This window comes from Chrysemys picta, chromosome 9, assembly GCF_011386835.1.
Source record: "Chrysemys picta bellii isolate R12L10 chromosome 9, ASM1138683v2, whole genome shotgun sequence".
Classification (NCBI taxonomy): Eukaryota; Metazoa; Chordata; order Testudines; family Emydidae; genus Chrysemys; species Chrysemys picta.
The window spans coordinates 22,184,861-22,210,245 of record NC_088799.1 but is presented as its reverse complement, the minus strand read 5'-3'; the positions used below and the strand labels follow the sequence as shown (position 1 = coordinate 22,210,245).

General features: G+C 39.1%; 1 protein-coding gene across 5 annotated transcripts in view; it reads left to right on the top strand.

The window, feature by feature from the left end:
- Positions 1 to 24,581, top strand: part of SCHIP1 (schwannomin interacting protein 1) — a 108,715-nt gene extending 84,134 nt beyond the window's left edge. For all 5 annotated transcript variants that reach the window (XM_042853697.2, XM_024102592.3, XM_042853698.2 and 2 more), the window contains 6 exons: positions 3,294 to 3,412; positions 14,336 to 14,453; positions 15,405 to 15,602; positions 17,962 to 18,085; positions 20,086 to 20,179; positions 23,949 to 24,581. In XM_042853697.2, coding sequence (XP_042709631.2) covers positions 3,294 to 3,412; positions 14,336 to 14,453; positions 15,405 to 15,602; positions 17,962 to 18,085; positions 20,086 to 20,179; positions 23,949 to 24,000 — 705 coding nt within the window. In that variant the 3' untranslated portion in view covers positions 24,001 to 24,581. The remainder of the gene's footprint in view (positions 1 to 3,293; positions 3,413 to 14,335; positions 14,454 to 15,404; positions 15,603 to 17,961; positions 18,086 to 20,085; positions 20,180 to 23,948) is intronic.
- Positions 24,582 to 25,385: the final 804 nt, after the last annotated feature.

Here is a 25,385-nt window from a genome sequence, read left to right as displayed (position 1 = left end):
CTAGCATAGCATTTCATTGCATGAAGTAAAATATAATAAAATAATATTGAGATTTAAAAATACATTCCTTGTCCTCAAAAATTTGTATTTTATTCATTTGTTGACGTTACATTGGATAGCCATCTTCAAGTCTTTCCTCTCATTTTTCCCCCAATGCTGTTCTCCAAAGTTGGCAGTGGTGGTACGCTGCTCCAATTAGAAACCCAATGCAGAGCTTTATGTTGGAAAAAGTGCCATAGGCTATATCGAGCCATTCTTTATCACATGACTGTCTCTGAAGTCCATGAAGGTTTGGCATAAAAATCAATAGCAGGATATGGCCTACTAGTAATTGCTGGAGGCTGCAAAAGGATATAGTCCTAGAGTGTATATTTTTATCATAATGAGGGAAGAGTTGTGTGTGAAGTTTCCCATGCATCAATAGCTATCAAAAGTATTTTGTTTTTCAGATGTTTCCAGGGAGAGCTAATAAAATAACAAATAAGAAACAGTTGGGAAGAAAAGGTAGTATTGGCAAAACTACCTATTTTTGCCTAAACTTATTCTTTGAACTGACTAAACAATTTTTGCTGAAACTAAAATAAACAAACACATATATAAGATCAGTCTGAGGAAGGATGCAAACATGGAAAATTTTAGCTAGAACAGTTAGTCTGGCTAAGTTGTAAACATCTGAAAATTGGGGCTTATAATTGAAAATGCTAGACAACTTTAATTATAGGTTTTGCTACCAGGCCTGCCTATAATTTTTAAGGTTGCCAAGTGTCGGGTTTTCGATTAAGGCCTGGTCTACACTGGGGGGCGGGGGGAATCGATCTAAGATACGCAACTTCAGCTACGAGAATAGCGTAGCTGAAGTCGACATATCTTAGATCGACTTACCACCTGTCCTCATGGCGCGGGATCGACGGCCGCAGCTCCCCCATTGACTCCGCTTCTGCCTCTCGCCCTGGTGGAGTTCTGGAGTCGACGGGGAGCGCGTTCAGATGAGACACGATAAATCGATCCCTGATAGATGGATCGCTACCCGCCGATCCAGCAGGTGGTGTGGACGTACCCTTAAAGTCAAGTCAAAAAGGGAACCTGGCAGAGTCTGGTTAGCACTGCTGACGCTGTCTGGTTACTTGCAGTAACTGGCCTCTGCCACCAGGGGTGGTGGGTAGGAAGAGCAGCAGCTGCTGCTGGAGACTTGAGGAGCACTCAGGAACGGCTCCAGTGGAGAGAGGTACTGGCGGCTCCCCTGTCCTGCCCTGAGCGTGACTCCCCCTTCCCAACCCTGCCCCACTCACCCCACACCCACCCCAGATTGCAGCTTCCCCTCCCTCTGGAGTGTGGCTCCCCCTCTCCCATCCTGCCCCAGTTACCCACCCCACCCCTACAGTCTTGATCAGCTGGCAGGGCGAGGGAGGTGGAGAGAGCAGTGAGCGATGGTGGCGGGGGAGGAACAGGGGGCAGAGACTTGATGGAAAGAGGCGGAGCAGGAGGCGGGAGAGGTTCCGGGCGCTCATTGTCCGGTTTTCACACAGTAGAAAGTTGGCCATCCTTGTCAGATTGTGATACGAGAAGAGAGTTCAGGTTTCAAATGAAGACCAAATTCTACTAAGAATCTGACCATATAATGGATGATATAATAGTGTAAAATCGGTATCCAGGATTGAGGTCATAACTAAATCATTATGATCTGGCTCTTTTGTGCTTAAAAAAAATTGCATGTAATTTTATATTACCATGTAGAATCAGAAAGGTATTTTATCTTTAATTACATTAAACAAGTAAAACAATTCAAGTGCATTTATATGAAGACATCAGAAGTAAACCCAGACTTGCACAGTACACTTTTGCTTTGTCTATTACATATTTTACAGCATGTGCTGTACATTATCTTAGAGCAGTTGATAGGCTGAACATGTTCTTTCCATTAGTCCTTTGCCTTCCTACATGTTTTTTCTGTCAATGTTGACACACAATTATTTATGGTCCTCTGGTACAGTATTCTATTAATACTAAACATAAATAAAGTTTTCATTTACTGCATATTGATCAGTTCAGTCCAAATATAAAACCAAGTCTATAGCCATTGATTGGTGATTTTTAAAGCACTTTGTAGCTTACATTTTTTAAATGTAAAATTATAAAGAAAACCATAAAAAGTAATTCAGCAATAGCCATTATAAATATATTTTGAATAAATTGTTTGGAGAAGAAACAATCACATAAGAAAATATACACCACTTCCTCGATATAACGCGACCCGATATAACACAGTAAAGCAGTGCTCCGGGGGGTGGGGGGCGGGGCTGCACACTCCGGCGGATCAAAGCAAGTTCAATATAACACGGTTTCACCTATAATGCAGTAAGATTTTTTGGCTCAGAGGACAGTGTTATATCGAGATAGAGGTGTATATAGAAAAAGTAACATAAATTTGATTGTGGTAATTCAGTTCAGATCAGACTGGTTACTTTCCAGATGTTTGTTCTACTCTGCTTCAGCAATTATTTTGTGTCCGTTCATATATAAGAATGTAAGCTCTCTCGGACAGAAAAAAGGTGTCTTTTCACACTACCTATATTTTCGGCACAACCACTATATATATAATTATTATTTATTTTAAAAATATAAATCTGAAAACAAACATTTTATGAAACTATCTTCATCATTTATATTTTTAAGGAAATTAATAAATGTTTATACTCTTATGTATGAGCCAATGATTTCACTCTGTTTTTTTCTATAATAGCTGCAGCTTCCTTTTGAACAGATATTTTTATGTTGTTAGCTCAATATGAAAGTATTTTGCTAATGTTTTGGAAAATCTTCCTTAAAATGTTATGAGTCCATAATCCAAGTAACAGTATAAACACAGCAGTTTTTTAGGTTTACAATGAGTTGTTAGGCATAAAAGGTTGGTTTCCTTCCGTACCTTTTTTTCTAGAACCACCATTTCATCTCCATTTATCATCATCTCCACTGGAGACTAGGTACTTGAGTGACAGTCAATGCAAGGGAAGAATGAAGAAGCTGCTCTTTAAAGCATTGAGGCTGAGTGGGTTAGATAATTTTGAGGTGAACAAGGCTGAGATAAATAGTGTATGTACATTAGTGGCAACTGAAAAGACATTATTAATTTAAAACAAAGCTTCTGAAATGTCCTCAATGTGGTGGTGGGTTTCTAATTTTGCTTATCTAATGTTACAATACTGTAAATGCTGTACTGCTGTCAGCTTGATTACTACAGAAATGTGTTCTTATAGCTGATGGGTTAATACTTTGTTGTCTACCTGCACTTTTAGGCTCAGAAAAATGAGAGAGAGTCTATCAGGCAGAAATTGGCACTTGGAAGTTTCTTTGATGATGGCCCAGGAATTTATACCAGCTGTAGCAAAAGTGGCAAGCCAAGCCTTTCTTCTCGGTAAGTAAAATGGCATAGTGAACATTCCAAATGTTTATGGATTTCATGTGGCATAGCATCAGAGTGAAATTAAAGGGGAATATGTGGGCACGGGGGAGGTAAAAACCAATGAGAGGCTTTGGGTAGTGTATTATATCTTTAGTATGAAGTCCTATGAGAAATTCATTAGAATATTGAGGGAGGCCCTGATGTTTGTAGGCTCCATTTTCTCTTCTGGTTACCTCCCTAGATTTTTAGTGGCAACAATACCTTTAAATGGCCCTCATTTTAGATCCATGGTTTCCTAGGTTCCACACAAATTTGGTATCTGTCATGTCAGTTTGTTGTGAATAATTTCCAAAAAAGAACAATCTTGGGACTGAGGTTATAGAACATTGGCTGGAGATGGAGTAGGTGACCTATCCTGTAATTTACCATCTTTAATTTCTAGAATTCTATAACAAATGCCTCTCTTGCCTGTTGTGCTGACAGAGATATTACAGTTACAAAGGGCTTTACACAGAGCTGAATTCTTCCACCATAAAGTGTTCGTCTATATGACAACGGGGAAGAGAACTTGCAACTCATTCCTGCAAGATCCCTGAACACCTTCAAATCTCCCTGACTCCAGTGGGATTGGGTTCACTCAGCACCTTGCAGGATCAAGTTGCTGATTAGCTATGAAAACATAACAGAATAGAGGTAGAATGACCTGTTACTTGTCATGCAGGCAAACAATATTCTGGTTTTAATTCAAAAGCAGAGCTATCCTTTTGTTGTTCTTATTGTTGCTGCTGCTGTTACTGAACATACCCAAAATAAAATCATCAACACAAGCAAATGTCGCAGTTAGCCCCATTAATAGCATGGCTCTGAACAATGGGAATGTTGCAGCTCTTCCCTCTTCTCTTCTCCCCCGACCTCCCCCCCATTCCCTCCCAGCTAAATGTGAATAACACTATCTCAGGTGTGCAAGAAGTTGGCAATAGAGGTAGTAGTATTACAGCATAGATCCATCTAGGTATGTGCATTCTCAAAAACAGAACCTGATTTGTCTTGGTTTGTGCATGTCATTAGAAAACTGGACAGTGAAAGAAATATATTGCATTGGTTAATCTGTTTGGATATACTGTTGTATAGAAGGTATTTTGTATGTGAGAGTTAAATGTAAGGAAAACACATGCATGCTTCCAGATCTGGGATTGAAGTAGGGATGATCCAATAGAGGAAGCCAGGGAATTTGGTCAGGACTTGCAAAAAGATAAGGTTGCAGAAATTAGTAGTCCTTTTTTTAAACTAAACTATGCATTTGATGCATAAGAGCTTAGTTACAAATTACTCCCACATAAAGGTAATCTTCATGGCCATATACATCCCTCCAGTATGTAAAATAATGATACATCCATACTAACTCATAGAATATCAGGGTTGGAAGGGACCTTAGGAGGTCATCTAGTCCAACCCCCTGCTCAAAGCAGGGCCAATCCCCAGACAGATTTTTGCCCCACCTCCCTAAATGGCCCCCTCAAGGATTGAACTCACAACCCTGGGTTGAGTAGGTCAATGCTCAAACCACTGAGCTATCCCTCCTGACAACTTGTGAACAGCTCAGTTTTCTGGTTTTTCTTAGTAAATTATTCAAAACATCCATTAAGAATATAGTATAATATGTTTATACAGTATTTGTTTCCAATCAGAAAGCATACATTTAGGAACATTTTCAGCAGAAAATAAGAAATCGTCTGTTATATTTTCAGATTTTTCTAATATTTAAAGAAAGCAACAATATGAAGCTTCCCTTGTCTTCTCTGTTGTAAAACTCTGTCCTAAAGTTAATAAGATGCGTGTTTTGCTCCTCATCATCTGTGCCCCAACCATGAAAGTTCCAGAAGGCTCATTATTCTCTCTCCTTTGAACATTTTATAAGGTCATTCAGAGATCATGAAATGTCACATACTCATGTACCACCCATATTTGGATGAAAATCAATTCTTGTTCTGCCAACTTAACTACTGGGCTTTTTCTGTCATCAAGATGTCCAATGCCTGGATAAAATGACCAGATTTGGTGGTCAGTCTAAGAAAGAGCATTGCGATAGTAGGAAAGAGAAATACATTCAGGAAATTGCCAATATGCTAATCTCAACAGCTGTCCAGGGTGTCATCAATTTGATGTGCAGCCTTAAAATCATGCTGAAGTCACTACTCCTGAAGATGATGGTACCATCGTCTGTTAGCCAGGACACTGTATCCCCTTTCCTTTCTGGCTAGAATCAAGACATGGTGATACATGCTTTCATCTCCTCTAGGTTAGATTTACCCAGCTCATTCAACCTGGAACTGAACACAGCCACCACCAGAAGGCTTAAGCTGGTGCAACTTTCAGCAGTGCACTTCATGTGCAACAAAGGATGATATGGACACATGACATGCAAGCAACAGATGCATAGCAAATGTTCCATAAACTACCCGCTCCCCTTTTACATAAGTATTCAAAGTCCTGTTCCTAATCTACAGAGTCCTTAATGAACTGGAATCTGGCTGCTACAGAGTTTACTTCATCCTCCAAAACAATGATATTTCACAGAGCCATACAGTTGGAAAGACCCGGGTTTTAAATTTCAGGTGCTCTGGGCAGTGTGTTTTCACTATGGATGTCCATGATAGAGGAGCTCAGATGACCGCTTTTTGATTATCCAATGATGCCCCTTTCGTCTTCTCCAATGTATGGCTTGATGCAGCCTTCCATGTGCGTGGAACAGCCTGCTGTGACCCCAGGGTGCACCCAGACTTCATCAAACTGCTCCTAAAGACCCACCAATGTAAAAAAAGTAATATTAACTGGAAGTATAAAAGGATCTTTTAAAGAAAGCCTTTCTTCACAAGGCACCTGTATTTTTTTTTTAAATAATTTTAAATCCAAAGGGAACAGAGAGAGAATCCCATGGGCCAAATTCTCCAGAGAAATGCAGCTGATTTCACCATGCCCCAGTGTAAACTAGCTCCAGTGCTGGTATAATTGGCCCTGGTGGGATATCTGCAATGTAAGGGTATTTACCCAGCAGTGCAGAGCCAATATAGGAGCTCATATGCCACTCTCATTTCATGCTCTCCCAGTTACACACACACTGCGGGGGGGAGGGCATGGGCAGAGCAGAGACAGAGAGAGGCAAATATGCCTCTGCATTGTTTTGGCATCCTAGATCTGTTTACAGCTGGCATAAGTTAGAGCAGCCATCTGTCTGTTCTGCCTTACTTAAGGGGAATCATCCCTGAAAAGATGCATAGAGTGGAAAGATAAGCTTTAAGCCACCTTTGGCTTGCACTATGTGTGGAAATCTACCATATCTGTGGATCTGGCTCTATCTGTTCTCATACTTCACTATCATGTTGTTTGATGTTTATACCAAAATGACAGTCGTATTATACAAACCTACAATAGGTTTCAAAATAGTCCAGAGATGTGTGTTTACCCAGATAGTGGTGAACCAGTTGTTCTCCCCATAACAGCTAACCTCGTTTGGGAAGTTTCTGAATGGACTCTCATGTTAAGTGTAGAGAAGTACATGTTTCCAGGGTGTGGCTAGAGACAAAATCTTAAAGATGCACAAAAGCAGGAGAGAATTAACCATTATTTGAGAGAGGCTACAATTATAAAATCAAGCTTAACTTCAAATAAATTGAAAAGAAAAACAATTTGACTTTGTTTAGTAACTACTTTCCTTTAAAGCAAAGCCAGTAACCCCTATCTTCTAATTATACAGCAGGTCTAATTAACAGTGTGCAAGCAGAATTTGACAGATGTACCAAGTGAAATTACCAGATGTACTAAATGCTTTTGAATTTTGTTAATATTTATACACCGGTCAGAACTTTAAAACACATTGGTTGTTATTATAGGGGGTGGAGGAATCTTCGTAGGAGTGCTTTCGTATTGAAAAAGGATATGTTCTGTAGAAAACAAAAACATAATAAAAGCCCTTTACTGTATAGTGAATATAGCACGTGTCCAGCTCTTGTATTCTCTCTCCCCCGACCCCCTTTATTCAATCAACATTTGCGTGCAAGGTGCATTGTTTGCATATATGGAAAACTGATTTGGAAAGAGAAATAGGATTTTCCGGTGAGCAGTTATATAATGAGACTCCCACCATTCTTTTTGTGATTCATGTATCTCAAACTCTGTAGTTTCAGAATGTTTTTACAGAACTTATGAATCACTACCAAAAAATATTCCAGGCTGGCAACATGGAATACATAGTCTTTCCTCTTTAGGTTACCAGTTTGAATCCAGCTAAGGTTGTTAGTGACCAGAAGATGATTTTATTTCTTTTTAATGGCCTTTGTCAAATGAGTTAGTTCCTATTGAATAGCTGTCCATATGGCAAAAACTACTACTTACAATTAGCACCAACTGGCAGTCTTCCTTGCAGTCTCAGCAGACAGACCAAATATTGAATGGATATGGAGACTGACTTTTACCTCTTGAGATGGTCCCTCCGCATCAGGATTTAGACATATTGACAGAGTCATATGGGGAAGTTTGCACCACTGCTGCTCACACTGTACCTGTTCTAAGAATGAATACAGGAGTGAATTGCCTGGGCTGTTAATCTGGCATCTTTCAAGAGACTGAAATTCTCAAACAAAACTTCAAAATAAAAAATGCAGATGATGAAAGTTGTCTGTTAGCAGCATACGAACAAAAAAACCTTCCTGTGCCTAGAAATTCTGCACATGCTCATGTTACAGTGGCCCTGCTGTTTCACTCACTCGCTACAGTGTCTTAAGCTAAGGCCATGGTCCTACAAACACTTATATGCATGATTAACTTTGATTGTAAGTATTCACATTGCTGTCTGTCATGGTAGTAAAGCTACATGCATGTGTAGATGTTTGCAGGATTAGGGTCTAAGACTGCAAGCTCTTGGGGCAGGGACTGTCTTCTCTTTCTCCCTCTATCTCTATAGCACCTAGATCACTGGGACTGTAGTCTGGCTGGGGCCTCTAGGCACTACTGTAGTACAAATAATGCATGATAGTAGTGTGGTGGATATATTACAGTTCACTATGAAATATATTCCAAGAATTTTACGGTTGTGGCAGAAAATAATGAAAATGACAGTATTGCTGTTGAAGGGTGAACTCCCATCGTGGAGTGCAGTGAGGTGCATTTCATTACTGAATTTTTTGTTTTTGATAGCTACTGTCATAACATGAATGTGCATTCAGTCTAACTTTTAGTTGATAAATTTACTTTTTCTTTGTGAAATTGAGTTAAAAAATAGACTGTAGTTGTACGTGTGCAATGTAGGGAATTCATATGAATAGCTAGGCCAGTGCTGCTCTAATGTAACAAGAAATTTCTTGTCTCATATTGTTTTAGCGTTCTGAAGTATGTTCATTGTGAGAGCAAATAATGGCAGTAAAGGCATTTATCCATGTTAACATTTTATTACTCTAGAATTTTATTTAGGTGTTATGAATAAGATCTGAATGGCCATTGCTGGGGGCAATGTATGCAAGCATAAAAATAAAAACCCTAAACAGGTCTCCATGCAAACTGAGCTGCAACAGCCCACAGGAGACGTGACAATATACACATCTGAGAAGCCATCATCTGAAAAAGCTTCTTGTTTTCTCTATTTTCCAGCCATGTATCCTAACAGGAGGCTTTTTTGGGGGGGGGAAGGAGGGGAGGAGAATCCAGCTCAATGTCTCAATTTTGCAAATTCCCCTCTCAGTGTAATCACTTGCTAAACCTAACAGTCAGTCTCTTCTTTAAATCTGTGTAGCACTTTAATCGGACCTGAATAATACGGCTGTTCTTAATATATCAAAGTCAATAGAATCTAGTTTTAACAGTTATCTCCCATGTGAGCTCTTTATTCTCTAACCTGAACTGTGTGCCTTTTCTGTTATTGTTTGTGTTTTTGAAGTGCTCAGGTTGTGCCTTTGAAAGGGGTCTGAGTTGAGCAAACCAGCATGTTACACCTGTTTCCCTCTCTGAACAATTCAATATTAAGCAAAGTAGAACAATGTATTTTGTTACAGGTTTCCCTGGGTAGCTGTAATTCATTCTTTATGCCTAAAACCCATTGAAAACCTAATGTGGTATAATGTCAGTGTGCAATTATTTATCATTATGTTGCATATTAATAATGCATCAAAAGAGCCATTAAAATAAATGGAAAATGATATTCTACTGACCATTCCCACTAAATAGAATATAAGCAAATCTGCTGGGAATAAGGAATAAAGAATGACATGCATCAGAGCCTGTGATTGTGAGTTACGCTATGTTGTGTGTGTAGTGATATGTCTACTTCTCCCTCTTATTTGAAATTCTTAGTGAAATAAGAATTGTGAATAATTCTCAAATCGCAGCTTCTTTATGGAAACTACACATCTGGGAAGAACAGAAAGTATGTGCAAAGTTTGGGCATAGAAACGAGCTTTCTTTAAATCTGAATTGTTCCTCTGCAGACACCCCAGTGTCTATAAATCAGGCTCAGTGCTTTCAGAGTACAGCAGTCCTTAATTTAAGAGTAGGATAGGAAAATATTGGGGGTGGGGGGAAAACCTGCACAATTCTTTACCTACCCAGTACACACCTCTGATTGAGATAACTACCAAAAACTTCCATCCTCCATGAGGGAGCTCAAAAGATGAAGGAAGTATTTGTAGCTTAGGAGACATTCTCTCAGCTTCTTCCCCCACCTCCTTTGTAATGATTTGCACCTCTGAGGGTGCATGGACGGAACAGTCTTAAGCCCTTTGCATGTAGGGATTGCAATGGTATCTGCCCTTGCATGGGATATTGCAAGTGGAATGACTGACAGAGCTCCTTGCCTCTCTGAAAGAGAGTGTTCACATAATAGGCCATTGAGAATTTTATAAGTTATAAAAGTTCAAAGTGAAATTAAAGTTAGTGAAATATGCAGAGACCATTGGCACAGCAGCAGTCAAGCTAGAAGGCAATCAGATCTACCTGGAAACTTCAGCCTATTTTTAAATGCTTTTCAAAGTGCACTCTTAAACCATTAACTGTAGTATCATACTTTTTACTGGGTAGAGTTCTTGGTTACTACCTCTACCAGGAATGTAAAGGAATTACAGGCTTTAACCTAAGGCTAGGTCTACACTACCCGCCTGAATCGGCGGGTAGAAATCAATCTCTCGGGGATCGAATTATCGCGTCTCATCGGGACGCGACAATCGCTCCCCGAATCGACGCTCTTACTCCACCAGCGGAGGTGGGAGTAAGCGCCGTCGACGGGGAGCCGCGGAGGTCGATTTTGCCGCCGTACTCACAGCAGGGTAAGTTGGCTCCGATATGTCGAATTCAGCTACGCGAATTTGCGTATCTTAAATCGACACCCCCCCCTCCCCCCCGTAGTGAAGACCTGCCCTAAGAGAAGGTGTGTCTGCATTCCCACAGAGACAAAGTGGTGCTAAGGTGATTTCCTGTTGTTTTAAATGCCTTCTCATTCACTCTGTCCAAGCAATTCTCCTATTTTCCTTTTGACGCTTTCTGAATCCTACAAGATCTTGATCCTACAAGAGCTCTTCTATCCTAATGGCCCCAGCTAGAGGATTCATTCTCATTTTGAGGCATGGGAATTTGTGAACATAATTCCCTGTATTTAAAAAGGAGAAACATCTCCTACACACTTTTTAGTTTTCCTGTGTATCTTGGTTCTGATTAGGAAGTTGTGGTGGGAGCTGGGAGGGTGGTACGCAGATGTTATTTTATATATAAACTTCCATCTTAAATGAACTTGCACCTAACAATCCTAAAAGAATTGGCTGAGGTGATCTCTGGCCCCCTAATGTTAATTTTTAATAAATCTTGGAATACCAGGGAATTTCCAAAAGACTGGAAGAGTTTTAATGTCATGCCAATATTCAAATAGGGCAAATGGGATGACCCAGGTAACTATAGGCAGGTTTACCTGAGATGAATCCCAGGCAAAATAATGGAAAAGCTGATACAGGATTCAACCAGTAAAGAAGTAAAGGATAGTAATATAATTAAGGCCAGTCAATGTTGCTTTATGGAAAATACAGCTTTTATTCTTTGATGAGATTACAAATGTGGTTGATAAAAATAACTGCAGATGTGATAGATGTAGACTTTTGAAAGGTATTTGACTCAGTACAGCTGCCATGCTAATAAAAAAAACATTATGCAATATCAATAAAGCACACATTAGATGGATTAAGAACTGGCTAACTGACACATTTCAAAAAGTAGTTTGTTGGTGGGGAATCTTCATTGAAAGAGGGTGTTCCACAGGGATCAGTACTAAACCTAACGCTAACGAATATTTTCATCAGTGATCTGGAAATAAATATAAAGTCACTGCTGATAAATTTGCAGATGATACAAAGATTGGCAGAGTGATAAATAATGAGGAGGACCAGGCAGTCATATAGAGAGAGAGCTGGATTGCTTGGTAAGCCAGTCAAACAAAATGTATTTTAATATAGTCAAGTTAGATATATAGGAACAAAGAATACCTACAGAATGGAGGACCGTGTACTGGAAAACAGTAACTCCGAAAAGAATTTAGGGGTCATAATGGACAAACAGCTGAAAATGATTTTACCTCTGCATATGGCATTGGGGAGACAGATTCTGGAATTACTGCGTCCAGTGTTGGTGTCAGCATTTTAAAAAGGATGTTGACAGAGTGAAGGAAAGAGCCACATAAATGATTTGCGAATGGAGAAGATGCCTTACAATGAGAGACTTAAAGATCCCAATTTGGTTAATTTATCAAAAAGAAGACTGAGATTAGTTGACTATACTGTATAAAGTATCTTTTGGGGCGGGGTGGGGGGAGGGAGGAGATAATGGTACTAAAGGTCTTTTTACACTAGCAGAGAAAGGCATAACAAAAACCAATGGCTAGATGTTGAAGCCAGACACATTCAAATTAGAAAAGAGGCATACATTTTTAACAGTAATGGGGATTAACCACTGGAACAAACTCCCTCAGTAGGTGCTGGATTATCCATCCTCTTGATGTCTTCAAATCAAAACCAGATGCCTTTCTGGAAGATAAATTTTAGCCAAGCACAAGTTATACTTTATTCAAACACAATACAGGGGCAACTGGATGGAATTTCATGGTCTATGATATACAGGTCAGGCTAGATGATCTAATTATCTCTTCTGGCCTTAAACTCCATGAATCTTTGAATTAAAGGTTGATAAGGTTAAGGCATATGCTGCTTCTAAAATTCCCCAGCTGATAAATTTAGTACTCAAAGGGATAACCATTATCTGAGCAAAAGTGGGGCAAAGCCCAGCATTAGAACAGTTAATCCACCCCACCCCACCCCCCACCCAGAGATCTGCCTTATTATCTGCATTTTGAAACCACATTGTTCTAAGTCATCAAGTTGGAAAAAACTCAGTTGACAAATGAGCGTAAGTGTTCTTGGAAAGGGCAAATCTCTCACAGCACAGAAGGTTAGAAAGACCGACAATGGTCCTTGCCGCCTTTTGCCAATAAAGGCACATCTATTACTTTGTACCCCAGTAGCACCTAGTGGCCACAATTGTGATCAGGGATCCAGTCCCTTGGTACTGTACAAACACATCATTTGAGACAGTTCCCACCCCCAAAGAGTTTACAATAATAGACGAGCAAACAAGGAGTGGGGGTGCAGGGGAATGTCTAGATTGGAACTGGTCTGAAAGGCAGTCAGGTTATACAAAGACATTAATAGGAATACTGTAAATTAAACCCTTCAATGAATATCATTTCACTGCGGCAGTTGTGCATTATATTACAAACTGCATGTTTTCTATCTAGAAAGGTATAATGACAAACTGTGTAGAGCTTTTAGAAATACTAAAATTCAACAACAGATGGCAGCAAAAGCACAGTACCGTTACTGAATTGGCGAGCTTTTTAATTGAAACACAGGAACTACGATTTAAAATCAGCGGTTGTGTTTCAGTACTGTGGTAGAGCACAAGACTTTCAGCGAGAAAAGCTGTGTTCTGTTCCTGGCTTTGCTGTTGAATTGGTTCTTGAATTTAACTTCTCTTTGCTGGAGATCAGTGCATGATGGAGAAACTGTGCCAGCAGCAGGGATGGGGAGTGGCACAAGAGCTTCTGTGTGGGTTCTCGGCCATCAGAGGATCTCTCTTGTACTGAGGTCTTCCTTCCAGTGTTGGATCCATCAGCTCCTCGGCTTGATTTTTGCTCTGAGTTTGTACAAGCCTAGCAGAATGGAGTCCTTGTCCATGACTAGGGTTCTTGGGCACTTTGGGTAATACAAATAAATAAATAAGTTTCATGAGCACTGCAAGGCAAAGCAGCCACGCCACATCAGAGGATCTGGCCCAGTGTGTTAAATATATTGCTTTCACTGTGTTCCTAAGAACACCCTAGATTTATTAAAAGTGAATGAATTTTACTTGACGCTATACTCCTCGTTTACTCTTTATATTTTTCTCCTCTTCAACACTGAGAATCAGTTAAGTCAATTACACTTTTGTTTATAGTCAATTTCACTTTCAAGTTTAGTGCTGCAATGTTTAAGTTTCAAATAATACCATGGGGAATGTTTGTTTTTAGACACAATGAATACTTCCCTTAAAAAAAAAAAAACTATTGGAAACACTTTTTGTTTTTACACAAATTGAAAAAAAAAATCAAGTTGACGGCATTCTTTTTAAAAGTTAAATAACTTGTGCTTAAGGCACTCTAGCATTTTGTTTTCTGCTAGAAATAAGTCTGGCTCTCAGAAGGATATGCTGATAGAGACAGTTAAACCTTCAGTGTTGATTTAGGTCAGAGCTCCTATATTTGCTAATATGTTAGCACATCTTGTTAAGAAACAGTGATTGCTGGTGACAGTACTTTGGATTTGTTGTTGAGAGAGAGTATGCATGCTAACACCTGTCCCTTTCCTCCCCCTCCAGGCTACAAAGTGGGATGAACCTGCAGATTTGTTTTGTAAATGACAGTGGTAGTGACAAGGATAGCGATGCCGATGACAGCAAGACTGAAACAAGCTTGGATACACCTTTGTCTCCAATGGTAGGTCTGATAACTAGTTTCACAAAAGGCCTTGTTGAAGAAATAAAAAGATTTTAAAGCACACGTATGTACATGAGCTTCTATTATTTAAAATAATTCTTTAGCACATGCATGTGCTATTCTTAATATATTTAAGATAGGTATAAATTAAGTTATGATTGGGAAAAGTTATAAACTGGCAATGATGTAAGCAGACAAGGAGCTTGTTAAGTTTTTATAACCATCTTGTTATCTTAAGAACAGTCCTTGATTATCTGTAAAAATATTTTGACTGCTGGCCGCAGTTGGCAAACTATTTCTAGATAGAGAGACAAGGTGGGTGAGGTAATACCTTTTATTGAACCAACTTCTGTTGGTGAGAGATACAATATAAGATATTGCCTCACCCACATTCTCTCTAATATTCTGGGACCAACATGGCTTCAACAAACTGCATATTCCTAGGTAGCTCAGATGTGCTAGATATGTGAATAAGTTCCCTCCTTTTATGGGCTGGTAACAGTAAGGAAGGGGATGGCATGGAGCATCATCAGCTTCTCACCACCCCTTCCTTCTGAACATTATTGTAACAAGGAAATTAGCAGATCTGCCACAATTCCTTCTTTCCCCGTATATTAACAATACCCAAGGGCCTCCCTGGGATTTCCCAGAGTTTGATTCAATCCACGCCTTCAAACACTCACTGATCTAGCAGGTTTCTCTCCCTAACTAAAACTCAAGTTACTATTCGCATTTAAGTGTTCCTGTCTTGAAAAATGGTTTTTGATATTTAAAAATCATTTTGTTGAGCAAATAAATAAAATTAAATGATCTCCATCTCCCCTGAAGAAATCACACCACTTGCACACATGAAAATTTTAAAGCTTAAAGCTAAAATTTCTTACAATATTGTCTATCTTGAAGTGTGAACATTATTATACACTTATAACTGATGTGTGTGCACTTTCTTAGAGCAAGCAAAGCTCCTCCTACTCTGATAGAGACACTACTGAAGAGGAATCCGAATCCCTAGATGACATGGATTTTCTCACTAGACAAAAGAAACTGCAAGCTGAAGCCAAAATGGCTTTGGCTATGGCAAAACCAATGGCCAAAATGCAAGTGGAGGTGGAAAAGCAGAACAGGAAAAAATCCCCCGTAGCTGATCTTGTGAGTATCAAACCAAAGGCCAGTATGCATTCAATGACCACCAGATGTTGTTAATTTGTTGTTTTATTGTTGGAATACTTAACCACTTGAGAATAACTAATTCTTTCCAGTTATCCAAATTCTGTACTAGTGCATCCAAATATCTGCAAAACAACATGAACAAAGGATTTTTTTATTTACAAAGAGTAAAATGCACTTAAAATAATTTTTAGTGCTCATTACAGTCCGAGAAAGTAGGGAAAATAAATTCTATTCAATGAAACGTCATCTAGCTTTAAGGTGCTATCTTGCAAACACATTTTATTGGGTGCAGTGCTTACTGCCACATGTAGTCTTATTTAGATCAAGCACTACACCTGCTAGTAAACATTTGCAGGATCAGATCCATACTTAATATTTTATAATAATGAAGCCAAACTGTGTCTTACAAGTTAGAGGTTGTATGTTCATATATGTGTATCTATTTGTTTATAAGTAATAATAAATAAGTGTGTTTGAGAGAGTGAGAGAGATTCTTAGGAAACTCTTTCCTAGTTGTTACAAAATTATCTGAGGTTATTCAGCTGGAAATTATCAACTTTAGAACAGGGTTTCTCAACCTGTGGCTCTTGTCCCACGGGGCTGGCTGGGCTCACCTCCCTGCTCCGTGTATTGCAACCTCTAGGGTACCAGCGCCAGTCAGGTTTGGCCCAGCCCTCATGATGGTGGGAGTCCTGGTAGGCCAAATTTGAATGACTGGCACTGCAACCCCATGAGCCAGGTGACAAGTCCACTCACACAAGTTTTGTCCGGGGGGGGGAGGCAGTGCCAAACCTTACTGGCTCTGCAACCCCAGAGGTTGCAACACCCAGAGCGGAGAGCCAAGCCCAGTCAGCCCCTCAGCACAGGACCTGCCACTGGGCAGGACCTGACCAAAACCACCCTAGGGCTTCCATCCCTGACTATTTACTGGGTTACCACAGCCCATAAACATTTACAAATGGGTCCTGATCTCAAAAAGGTTGAGAACCTCTGCTTTAGAAGATTTGACAGAATAATAAAGATATTCAAATTCAGAAATGGAGTAAGGCATGACAATACAGTGTACTTCAAAAGGATGTTTTTGCAGTCAGTGGAACTACCCACGAGTGAAGTTCTATTTATTCACATATAATAATATATCTGTGTGTGCTGAAAAATAAAGTGCATATAATTTTTAATAACATTTAAGCCTTTCAAAATGTTATTTTAGGAGCTAATTTGCATCTGCCCGTTATCAGTAAATTAGAACTAACTTTTTATATAAGCCTTTGTTAATCTTTTAACTGTGTGTGTAATGTGTATCTAGAGAGAAAACTAAGAGATAAATATATAATCATTACTACCGCTATTCACAAATCTGTTCAGATTAGTAATTAAAGAATGCAGCAGAAACAAAACTCTGCTAAGCAGAAATGAAAAGAAAACCAAAAAAATAAGTACTTGAAAGTAGAATGTACATTTCAAAGATGAGACCTTAACTCAATAGTCATTCTTCCAACATCTATAGCAATGTAATATATGAAAAAATTAATCCCAGACTTAAAATGGTTTTCAAATAAATCTCTCTCGCTCTATATTGTATAAATCACTCTCTGAAGAGCAGCAAAAAACTAAGGCTAACCATTCATCCATCTATCCTGTCTGCCTGTGTTAAACATAAAGGCTGATTGAGAATTAAAATGGTATCTTAATTTAAAACTGTCAGTAATTGGTAACAGCTGTCTTTTTAGATGACTTTTCTCAAGAATGTTTCTATTTAAGTTGACACTTGTCTAGTTTAATGCCACATCAACGTTTATATTGTGATGATGTAGATACAGTCCAGTGGCTAAACGCTTTGTTTTAAGCTTGATTCTTAGTGTTTTAGAAATGGCTCAGTTAGGAATATCCATATATGCCAAAGGATGTGCAGTTACCATGTATAACTGCATACAAGGCAAGAGATTTAGGTATGAAATTTCAATCAGTAGTTGCAGTCAACATGGGTCACTGTATTGGGTCATTTATGGAGTGATATCTGTGGGGGGAAATGAAGTGATGAAGCTAGAAGGTTATAACTACGGGGATGATGATTATTTTTGTGACAGTTTCTCATAAAAGGATTTATTCATCCTTGTTCTTTCCTTTGAAAGGTTGACTTAAATATTAATCACAAGTTTTCATTTTGGAAGTCTCAGTAAATGGGCTTTCTATGGCTACATGAAAGCATGTACATGGTAGGGGATAGGGAAAGGGGAGGATAGTACTTGGAATGTCAACACATTTTTTATTATTTTTATTTAGAAATATAAATCATTTGAAGTAATAATAACCTAAAAGGCTTTTAATCCATCTTTAGCTGCCACATATGCCTCATATAAGTGAATGCTTGATGAAAAGAAGTTTAAAACCCACTGACCTGAGAGATATGACTATTGGGCAGCTACAAGTGATAGTCAATGATCTCCACTCACAAATAGAAAGTAAGTGACTTTTGTTTTAATTATTTGGTATTTTCCTTTTAATTAGTTATAGTACATTAACTTAGGTGTGGGTAGGGCCGGCTCCAGGCACCAGCGGAGCAAGCTGGTGCTTGGGGCGGCACATGGAAGGGGGTGGCACGTCCGGGTCTTCAGCGGCAATTCGGCGGCGGATCCTCAGTCCCTCTCGGAGGGAAGGACCAGCTGCTGAATTGCTGCCAAAGAATGAAGCGGCGCAGTAGAGTAGCCGCCGAAATGCCGCCGATCGTGGCTTCCTCCCCCCCACCCCAGCCCCCCACCCCCTTTGCTGCTTGGGGCAGCAAAAATCTGGAGCCAGCCCTGGGTGTGGGAAAAAGTGCAATATGTATGTTACCACAGGAAGAAAGTAAATCTTGTGTGTTCATTTTGATGTATTAACTTGAAAAATCATATTTGGCCGAACTTGTGTGGGCCTTAAACTCAACTCACCAGCACTGCTGTCTGTATGTAATGTGATAATTTTTAAATGCCGCATCCAATCAATTCCAAACTTTCACTGACTGTTCTAGGTATCAGTGGGCAGAATCCTACTGATTTGGGGGAAAACCAAACGAGGAAAAACGGGGACACAGGGCCATCGGTTTCTAACACAGCCACAGGGGTTACTCCCCTGACCCCAGCTTCTCCCACCCCCCACCCCCAAAAAATTTCCCCAACAGTTGCTGTCCCAGCTCGTCACAGTAAGCAGCTGGCACGCTGGGACACTTTGTTTACTTAGGTTTACCTCCGTGCCTGCGGTTATAACTACAGTTATTTTCGGTTTCTGAGTGGGACAGTGAATCATTAACAGAACCACAACCTATATCACTAGATTTTTATTCTAAACATTTCATTCAGGCATCATTTTTGTTCTTGACTGCTCCCCACCCAGGTCCCTTTCTGTTTACTGTTATCTGTTGAATTGTGGTGTGTGGCTTCTAGCTTGAAAGGCAGATTTTGTGTGTGCACACGAAGGAGCAAGTGCACTTTCCTTTGTGGTGTTTTCTGGATTAGCTAGCAGTCAGTCAGAAACTCAGTAGTCCCCTACCACTCTCCAGAATGATTCACCATATCATTTTGCTATATTAAGGAAGAACCCACCTGCACTCCATTCTGAATTGCAATGTATTTTATTCCAGGCAAAGCAGAACAAGCATCCTGTAACATTTATATAGTTACCCACTGTCACTTGCGTCACATGTTGGCTGTATTTTTGCTTAGAATCACTACATTCCTTAACCTATAAGTAGATATCAACCACAGGTTTTTGTTTACAGGCTGCAAGAGGTCAGAAAGTCTGTTGTAGTATTCAAGATGTCTGCCATTACCACAAATCTGCCACTGATTTCTTTTACTGAAGTACAGCTCTTTCATCTCTCAGAGCTATTTGGAAATACTGCCCTTTTTCTTCACACTGTTTCATTTCCATTCTTCTTTTTGAACAGAAAAGGTCTGTGTTCAGATTAGGATGCAGATTTTCTGGGCTACAGAACAGTGTCAGGCTTGCAGTTATGGCAGCATTGAGAAGGGGAGAGTTCCAGGAAGCTCATTATGCTCTAGAGACATCTTCTTCTGGGATTACTTTAGGTTATTTTTTCACACACTTTTTCCTAATGAGTGATTTATTTTTTCTTAGTGAGTAGAGGCTACTCGGACCAAAAGTCTTTTCCAACTGTCTTTAAGTAGATGGATTAGCTAAAACCTAAAGTTTGAATTGAGAGGATGCTACATTCAGTTATTTCATGAAACCCATAGTAGTTATTTGTTATAGCTCTATCAGTAATATAGATAATCACTACTTTTATTCCATTTTGCGATACGCTTCCTTTTATGGAGACCAAAACCTTACATAGGGAATCTTTCTGCTTCTCCATGTAAGCAGTAGTTTACTATATGCAACATAATGATTTAAGAGGAGCTAACAGATTCCCTAATCATTAATCTATGATTGAATTAAATTATAAACTCCTTGTCTCTGGTACCAGGCTTGAATGAAGAATTGGTGCAGCTGCTTCTTATTCGAGATGAATTGCACACAGAGCAGGATGCAATGCTGGTAGACATTGAAGACTTGACCAGGTTAGTAAAGTCTTCTGTTAAACACTGCTGCTGAGAATATTCCAAGTTTAATATACTTTCTATGTTTTGGAGCAATATTTGGGGAGAATGGCAGGCCTAAAAGTTGGTGGTGATGGGTAAACCCTGTATCTGTAAGCTGTCACAGAGCAGCTGAAATGAACAAATCTTCCTTTTACAAAATTCATATTGGATCACCAGTGTAAGCATTAAAAACTTGAGCAGTTACCACTTTGATCCTCCATTACATAGTTTTTATTGCAATTCATACCATTATTTTGTGTGTTTTATTTAGAAATCTATATTAGAACCCACTGCCAAGGTAAGTGGGTGCTTTGAGCAATAAAAAAAAATCAATTACTAATCGATACAGAATAGTATTTAAGTAATTGCTGTTACTTAATGATATATCATTCACCAAATGAAGGTTCCTATTCTTGGACCCAATTCATGTCTAAAACTAAGCCACAATTTTCTCTAAAAGCACTCTCAGTAAAATAAGTGGAACTTCAGAGATGATTACGGCTCGGAAATGGGAAACCTGGGTTAACTTTGGGGAGGAGCAGCAGGCTGGAGCCAGGACTATATCTTCCTCAGGGCATGACTTTTAACTCTTTGGATATCTTTTTACACAATGGTCTCCATCAGTGTTACCGTACTTTAAGGCCATTTCTGCAACAATAGCAAAATAATTCAGCCACAGGCAATCCTAAATATTTTCAGCAACTTTCTGCTGAGAAATATCAACTAGCTGTCCAACTCCATATCCCTAGAGACCAAAATGTAGATGTTTGCTTTACCAAGGTCTGGCACTGTCATTTCTGAAAGGTAGAGAATAGAAGCTAGTTAAGAATAAATCTGCTTTGGTGCTGCCAGAAAGTTTTAATCCCAACACATCAAAAAGGTTTTAAAAAAAAATCCCCATAGGATTTGTGTGGTGCAGGCTAGATGAGGTAGACTTTGCAACCAGAAGGATTGCAAGGAGATAGAACAATATTAAGCAGTGGATTGAGAGAAAACATGCCAGAATACAGGCATTAAGTCCACTTAATCCATCGTCTCTGACATGATTTAAGGGATATTTTTAACTTGTATAATATTATGGCAGATTTTAAAGGTTTCTGCATAATAAAGATTAAAAAGATGTTGGATTATTTCCAGTGCATATTGGTCAGAGCTACTATTTTCAGCACTGCAGCATTAAACTTCCCATGTAAAATTGTATGGGACGCCAAAAACATTTGTAATAGTTTTTAAAAATCTTTCTGAATAAACATTTAAACAAAGTCTATTTTAAAATGATATTTTCAGAACTCCATTTTGATGATATGGAAAAGGGGGGAAATGGTGTGTAATGTTTGATTTTTATTATTTTTTTTAAAGACCTTTGTGTTGCATTATATTTGGTTGAAATACAGTTAGCCACTACCTGGGAAAAGTTTTGTCATAAATGATATGGTAATTGGAGTGTAGTTAAGTCAAATACCATCATTCAAAGTAGTTTACATGCCACCTATGGGTGCTTTTAAATATTGCAGTCCTGGCTCACCTCTGTTGCAATCACAAGTAAAGCCTCCTCATTTAGAAATCTTGCATGTGCACAGTCACTATGTGGTAATTAGCAGAATAACAGTAAAACTTAAGAGGATTTGGGGTTAGGAGTGGAGCTGAATAATTATAAAGTCTCCTTTCAGGCATGCACAAGTTAATATCTGTTAGAGATCCCAAGTGCATTGTAACATAGCTTTATGCAAAATAATTGTTATGTGCCAGAGAATTTCCCATTTAAGTGAACATTCTCTGCCTGGCCTTGGTCTATTACATAGTCCCACCTTTGGGGGTTGAAGGATTTTCACAGTAATAGATACTTGATCTGCCCCTGCATGCTGTCTCACAGTGAGTTCATTCAGAGCAGGGTTCTCAGCTGTACAATTTGGGCATCCTCGCATTCATCCGGGCCCCCTCCAAGTCAGCAGTAGCACACCTGCCTGGGTGAACTTACAGGAAAGAGGGGTTGGAGTTGGCCTGTAGGCACTTCTCCCCATTATCATCAAACATGCATGGTCTTCTGAGAAGCGTTACGCGAGCCACCATGACCACGGCTGATGGCATTATACAACCCACCTGCATCAGGGTTCTGGTGTCCCAGCTCAGGTTCTGGACCTTGGTCTTCTGCCATGAGATGTACAACCTCATAATGGGGGCGGCATCTTAGAAACTTTGAAAAGCAGGGCTGAAAGTCTCTGGCTTGTCCACAAGCAAGGCAGTGTCATCAACGTAGTCTTGGTCGGTGAACACTTTTTGACCAACCTTGATTCCGACGTGGAGTTGCAAGTCCTAATATCCATTTGATAGCGCAACAGAATACTGCTGGGGTAAGAATACATCCCTACTGCATGTCTGAGGTTGTGTAGAAATCCAGTGAAAGCAGTTGACCAGCACATTGGTACTGATGTGAAGATCGTGCACCAGATTTAGCAGAATATCTGGTGTGCCAAGACCTTTTGGTGCAAACCGAAGTGCTGATCTGTCAGCTGAATCAAAAGCTGCTTTGTTGTCTATATATGCCACATGAAGCAGGCAGTTAAATTCTCTGTGCAGCTCAGCCAGAAGCCAGGGAGTATGGATAGCATCTGTTGTCGACCACTCATTAGTGAAATCTGATTGTCCACAGCAATGTCGTCTGTTAAGGAGCGGCTGTATCCTACCAAGCAGAACACAAGTGCAGACCTCTCCAGGGACTGATAGCAATGAGATCAACCTGTAGTTCCTTCACTCAGTGGGAGATCCTTTACCCTAGTACAATGATGGCCATAGGCACCAACTTTCCCCAGTGCCAGTGGGTGCTCGCGCCCCCCTGGTCCCGCCACAGCTCCACCCTGTTGTTGATCTTTGCTCATTACTTGAGCAGGGGCCCTTGTTGGGTGCTACCAGCTGGAACCAGTCGCACTCGGCTCACATGAGCAGGGCTGACCACACCCTGAAGTAGAGCAGCTAACGCCTCTACTACCCAGTACTTTGGGACAAACAGCAGTGGATTATCTAGTTGTAGTGGTTGGACAGTAATCAGTTCTGAGAGTTCCTAGTAATGAGTGCTGCTTGTGTTGTCAAATAGTATTTAGGATGTTATATGTACTTTTTGTTGTGATGGGTACTGCAGGAATATGAATTTGCACAATGATTTACATCACTTACTATCATTGTATACCTTGCAGTGTTTGCTTGATGTTCCATCTATTTCTTTTTCTGTGCTTCCAAAAACATTTCAGCATTCTGAAAGCATTTTGCATCAGTAGTAAATGAAATTGTTTAAACGTTTAGAAGTGTCTTTGACATCTTCTATATCAGTGTATTTCGTTGTTACACTTTGTGATATTACTCTGTATTGTCATGTCACCAAAGGGCAAGGGATGCAGTGTCAACCCTAATTCCTGGCTAATTCCTCAGCTTGTTATACCGTCTAATTGTTCTGAAACTAACAAATTTAATTCCTTGGGTGGGAGCAGGGAAAATGTTTGCAGGTTATATGATCCCAGGAGTTTCCTTTAGTCTAAGGAATGTTTCTTTCCTCTCAACATGTATTGTACACTAGGTAACCAGGCCAAGGTCATGAAAGGTTACACTAAGCTAATCTGAACACAGTAATATTTGATTGCTTAATATTCTCTTCATTGGGGAAGCCTTATTTAGGTTGAAGTATGTTTTAAGATGTTGAATAGTCCATTTAATTTTTCTTGGTAGTGAGTAACATAGCTTTTTTTCCCCTCCCCAGACATGCTGAAAGTCAGCAGAAGCACATGGCAGAGAAAATGCCAGCAAAATAAAGCAAGAAGCCATCAGAATACGCTAGCATTTATTTTGCTTCTGTGGTTGTACAAATGCTGATGCTCAAGGTGGCGCACAAGAAAATGAGTGTTAGTCATTGATAATGTCTGAAGCTTTATGTCCAGTGATTGGCCTCTGCTCCTTAATTTATTTTAATTTTTTATTTGTGCCACTAAATATCAGGCATTTTAATAATATTATTACAAAAATGTACAGTACTTATAACATTACAAACCATGGATAAGAAGAAAAGGTAGTTTACCTTTATTTTTGTTTGTTTAGAGATTTTAAGTTGAACAGTATTTTACCATTGACTACTTTTTATTCTTCACTGTAGTTTTAAACAAAGAAACTGTAATTGACGGTGCTATACAAGTAAAAAGAAAAAAAAAATGCCTGCCTCATAGTGAAATTGTAGCGTTCAGTAATATGTATATTTTAATCAGTTTTCAACATTTTGTGAATGTTGACTACCTGACATTCATTTTTAAATGTGCTATTAACATTCAGTTGGATTCAGAGAGTTACCTTGAAAGTTTTATGTATAAATATGTAAAATAAAATTTAAAATTTTGTTTCATATGATGTCTTTTTGTTGACTAGTGGTTGACTTAGGTGTTGCACCAGTAATATATTCATCCTACTAAATGTGCAATTCCTAATTTCTCATCACCAGAAAGAGCTTTTTTTGCATATTGCATTTTACAAAAAAAAAAAGAGAGAGAGAGAGAGGAGACAAGACCAGATTTTTGTAGATCTATTTATTTGTAAGTTCATAAAGTATATGTGACATGAACTTAGGATATTCTTATATATAGTATTCACTGGGAATCCTAATATCATGACTGTTGTTAGAATCAGCAGGCACATACAGTAGATGTTTTTATATTTTAATGTCTGTGGCTAAATATTCAAATAACTCACCAACTGTCAAAAATATAAATGTGTCAAAATCTTAACACACTAAATGTATCATGTATGGTAATTAACCACTTCACTACCTTTTGGCTGAGATCACAGTGTCTTCATCAGTTTAGTATCTGCTACATCTGTCTGGGCACCAAGGACTGACTAGATAACCAAATAATTCTCTTCAGTCTTTGATTTCTTTGATTTCATGCTGACATACCAGGTCAACCTATCTTTACCTAGTACTAGATAGCTGTAGCCAGCAGCTGAAATATACATTATGCAAAACAGGTTATCTTTTACATTTTGCTTTATTTTTTCTCTGAGGTGTGACAAATTTATCTTGAGCAAGGTTATGGCTAACGAATTATTCAGGATGCTTTAACAGAGCCATATGTTACATTAAAATTTCACCTCACATGAAGAATGTATTTTATAAAATTATTTATTTACATTTGTTTTGTCTCAGCAATTA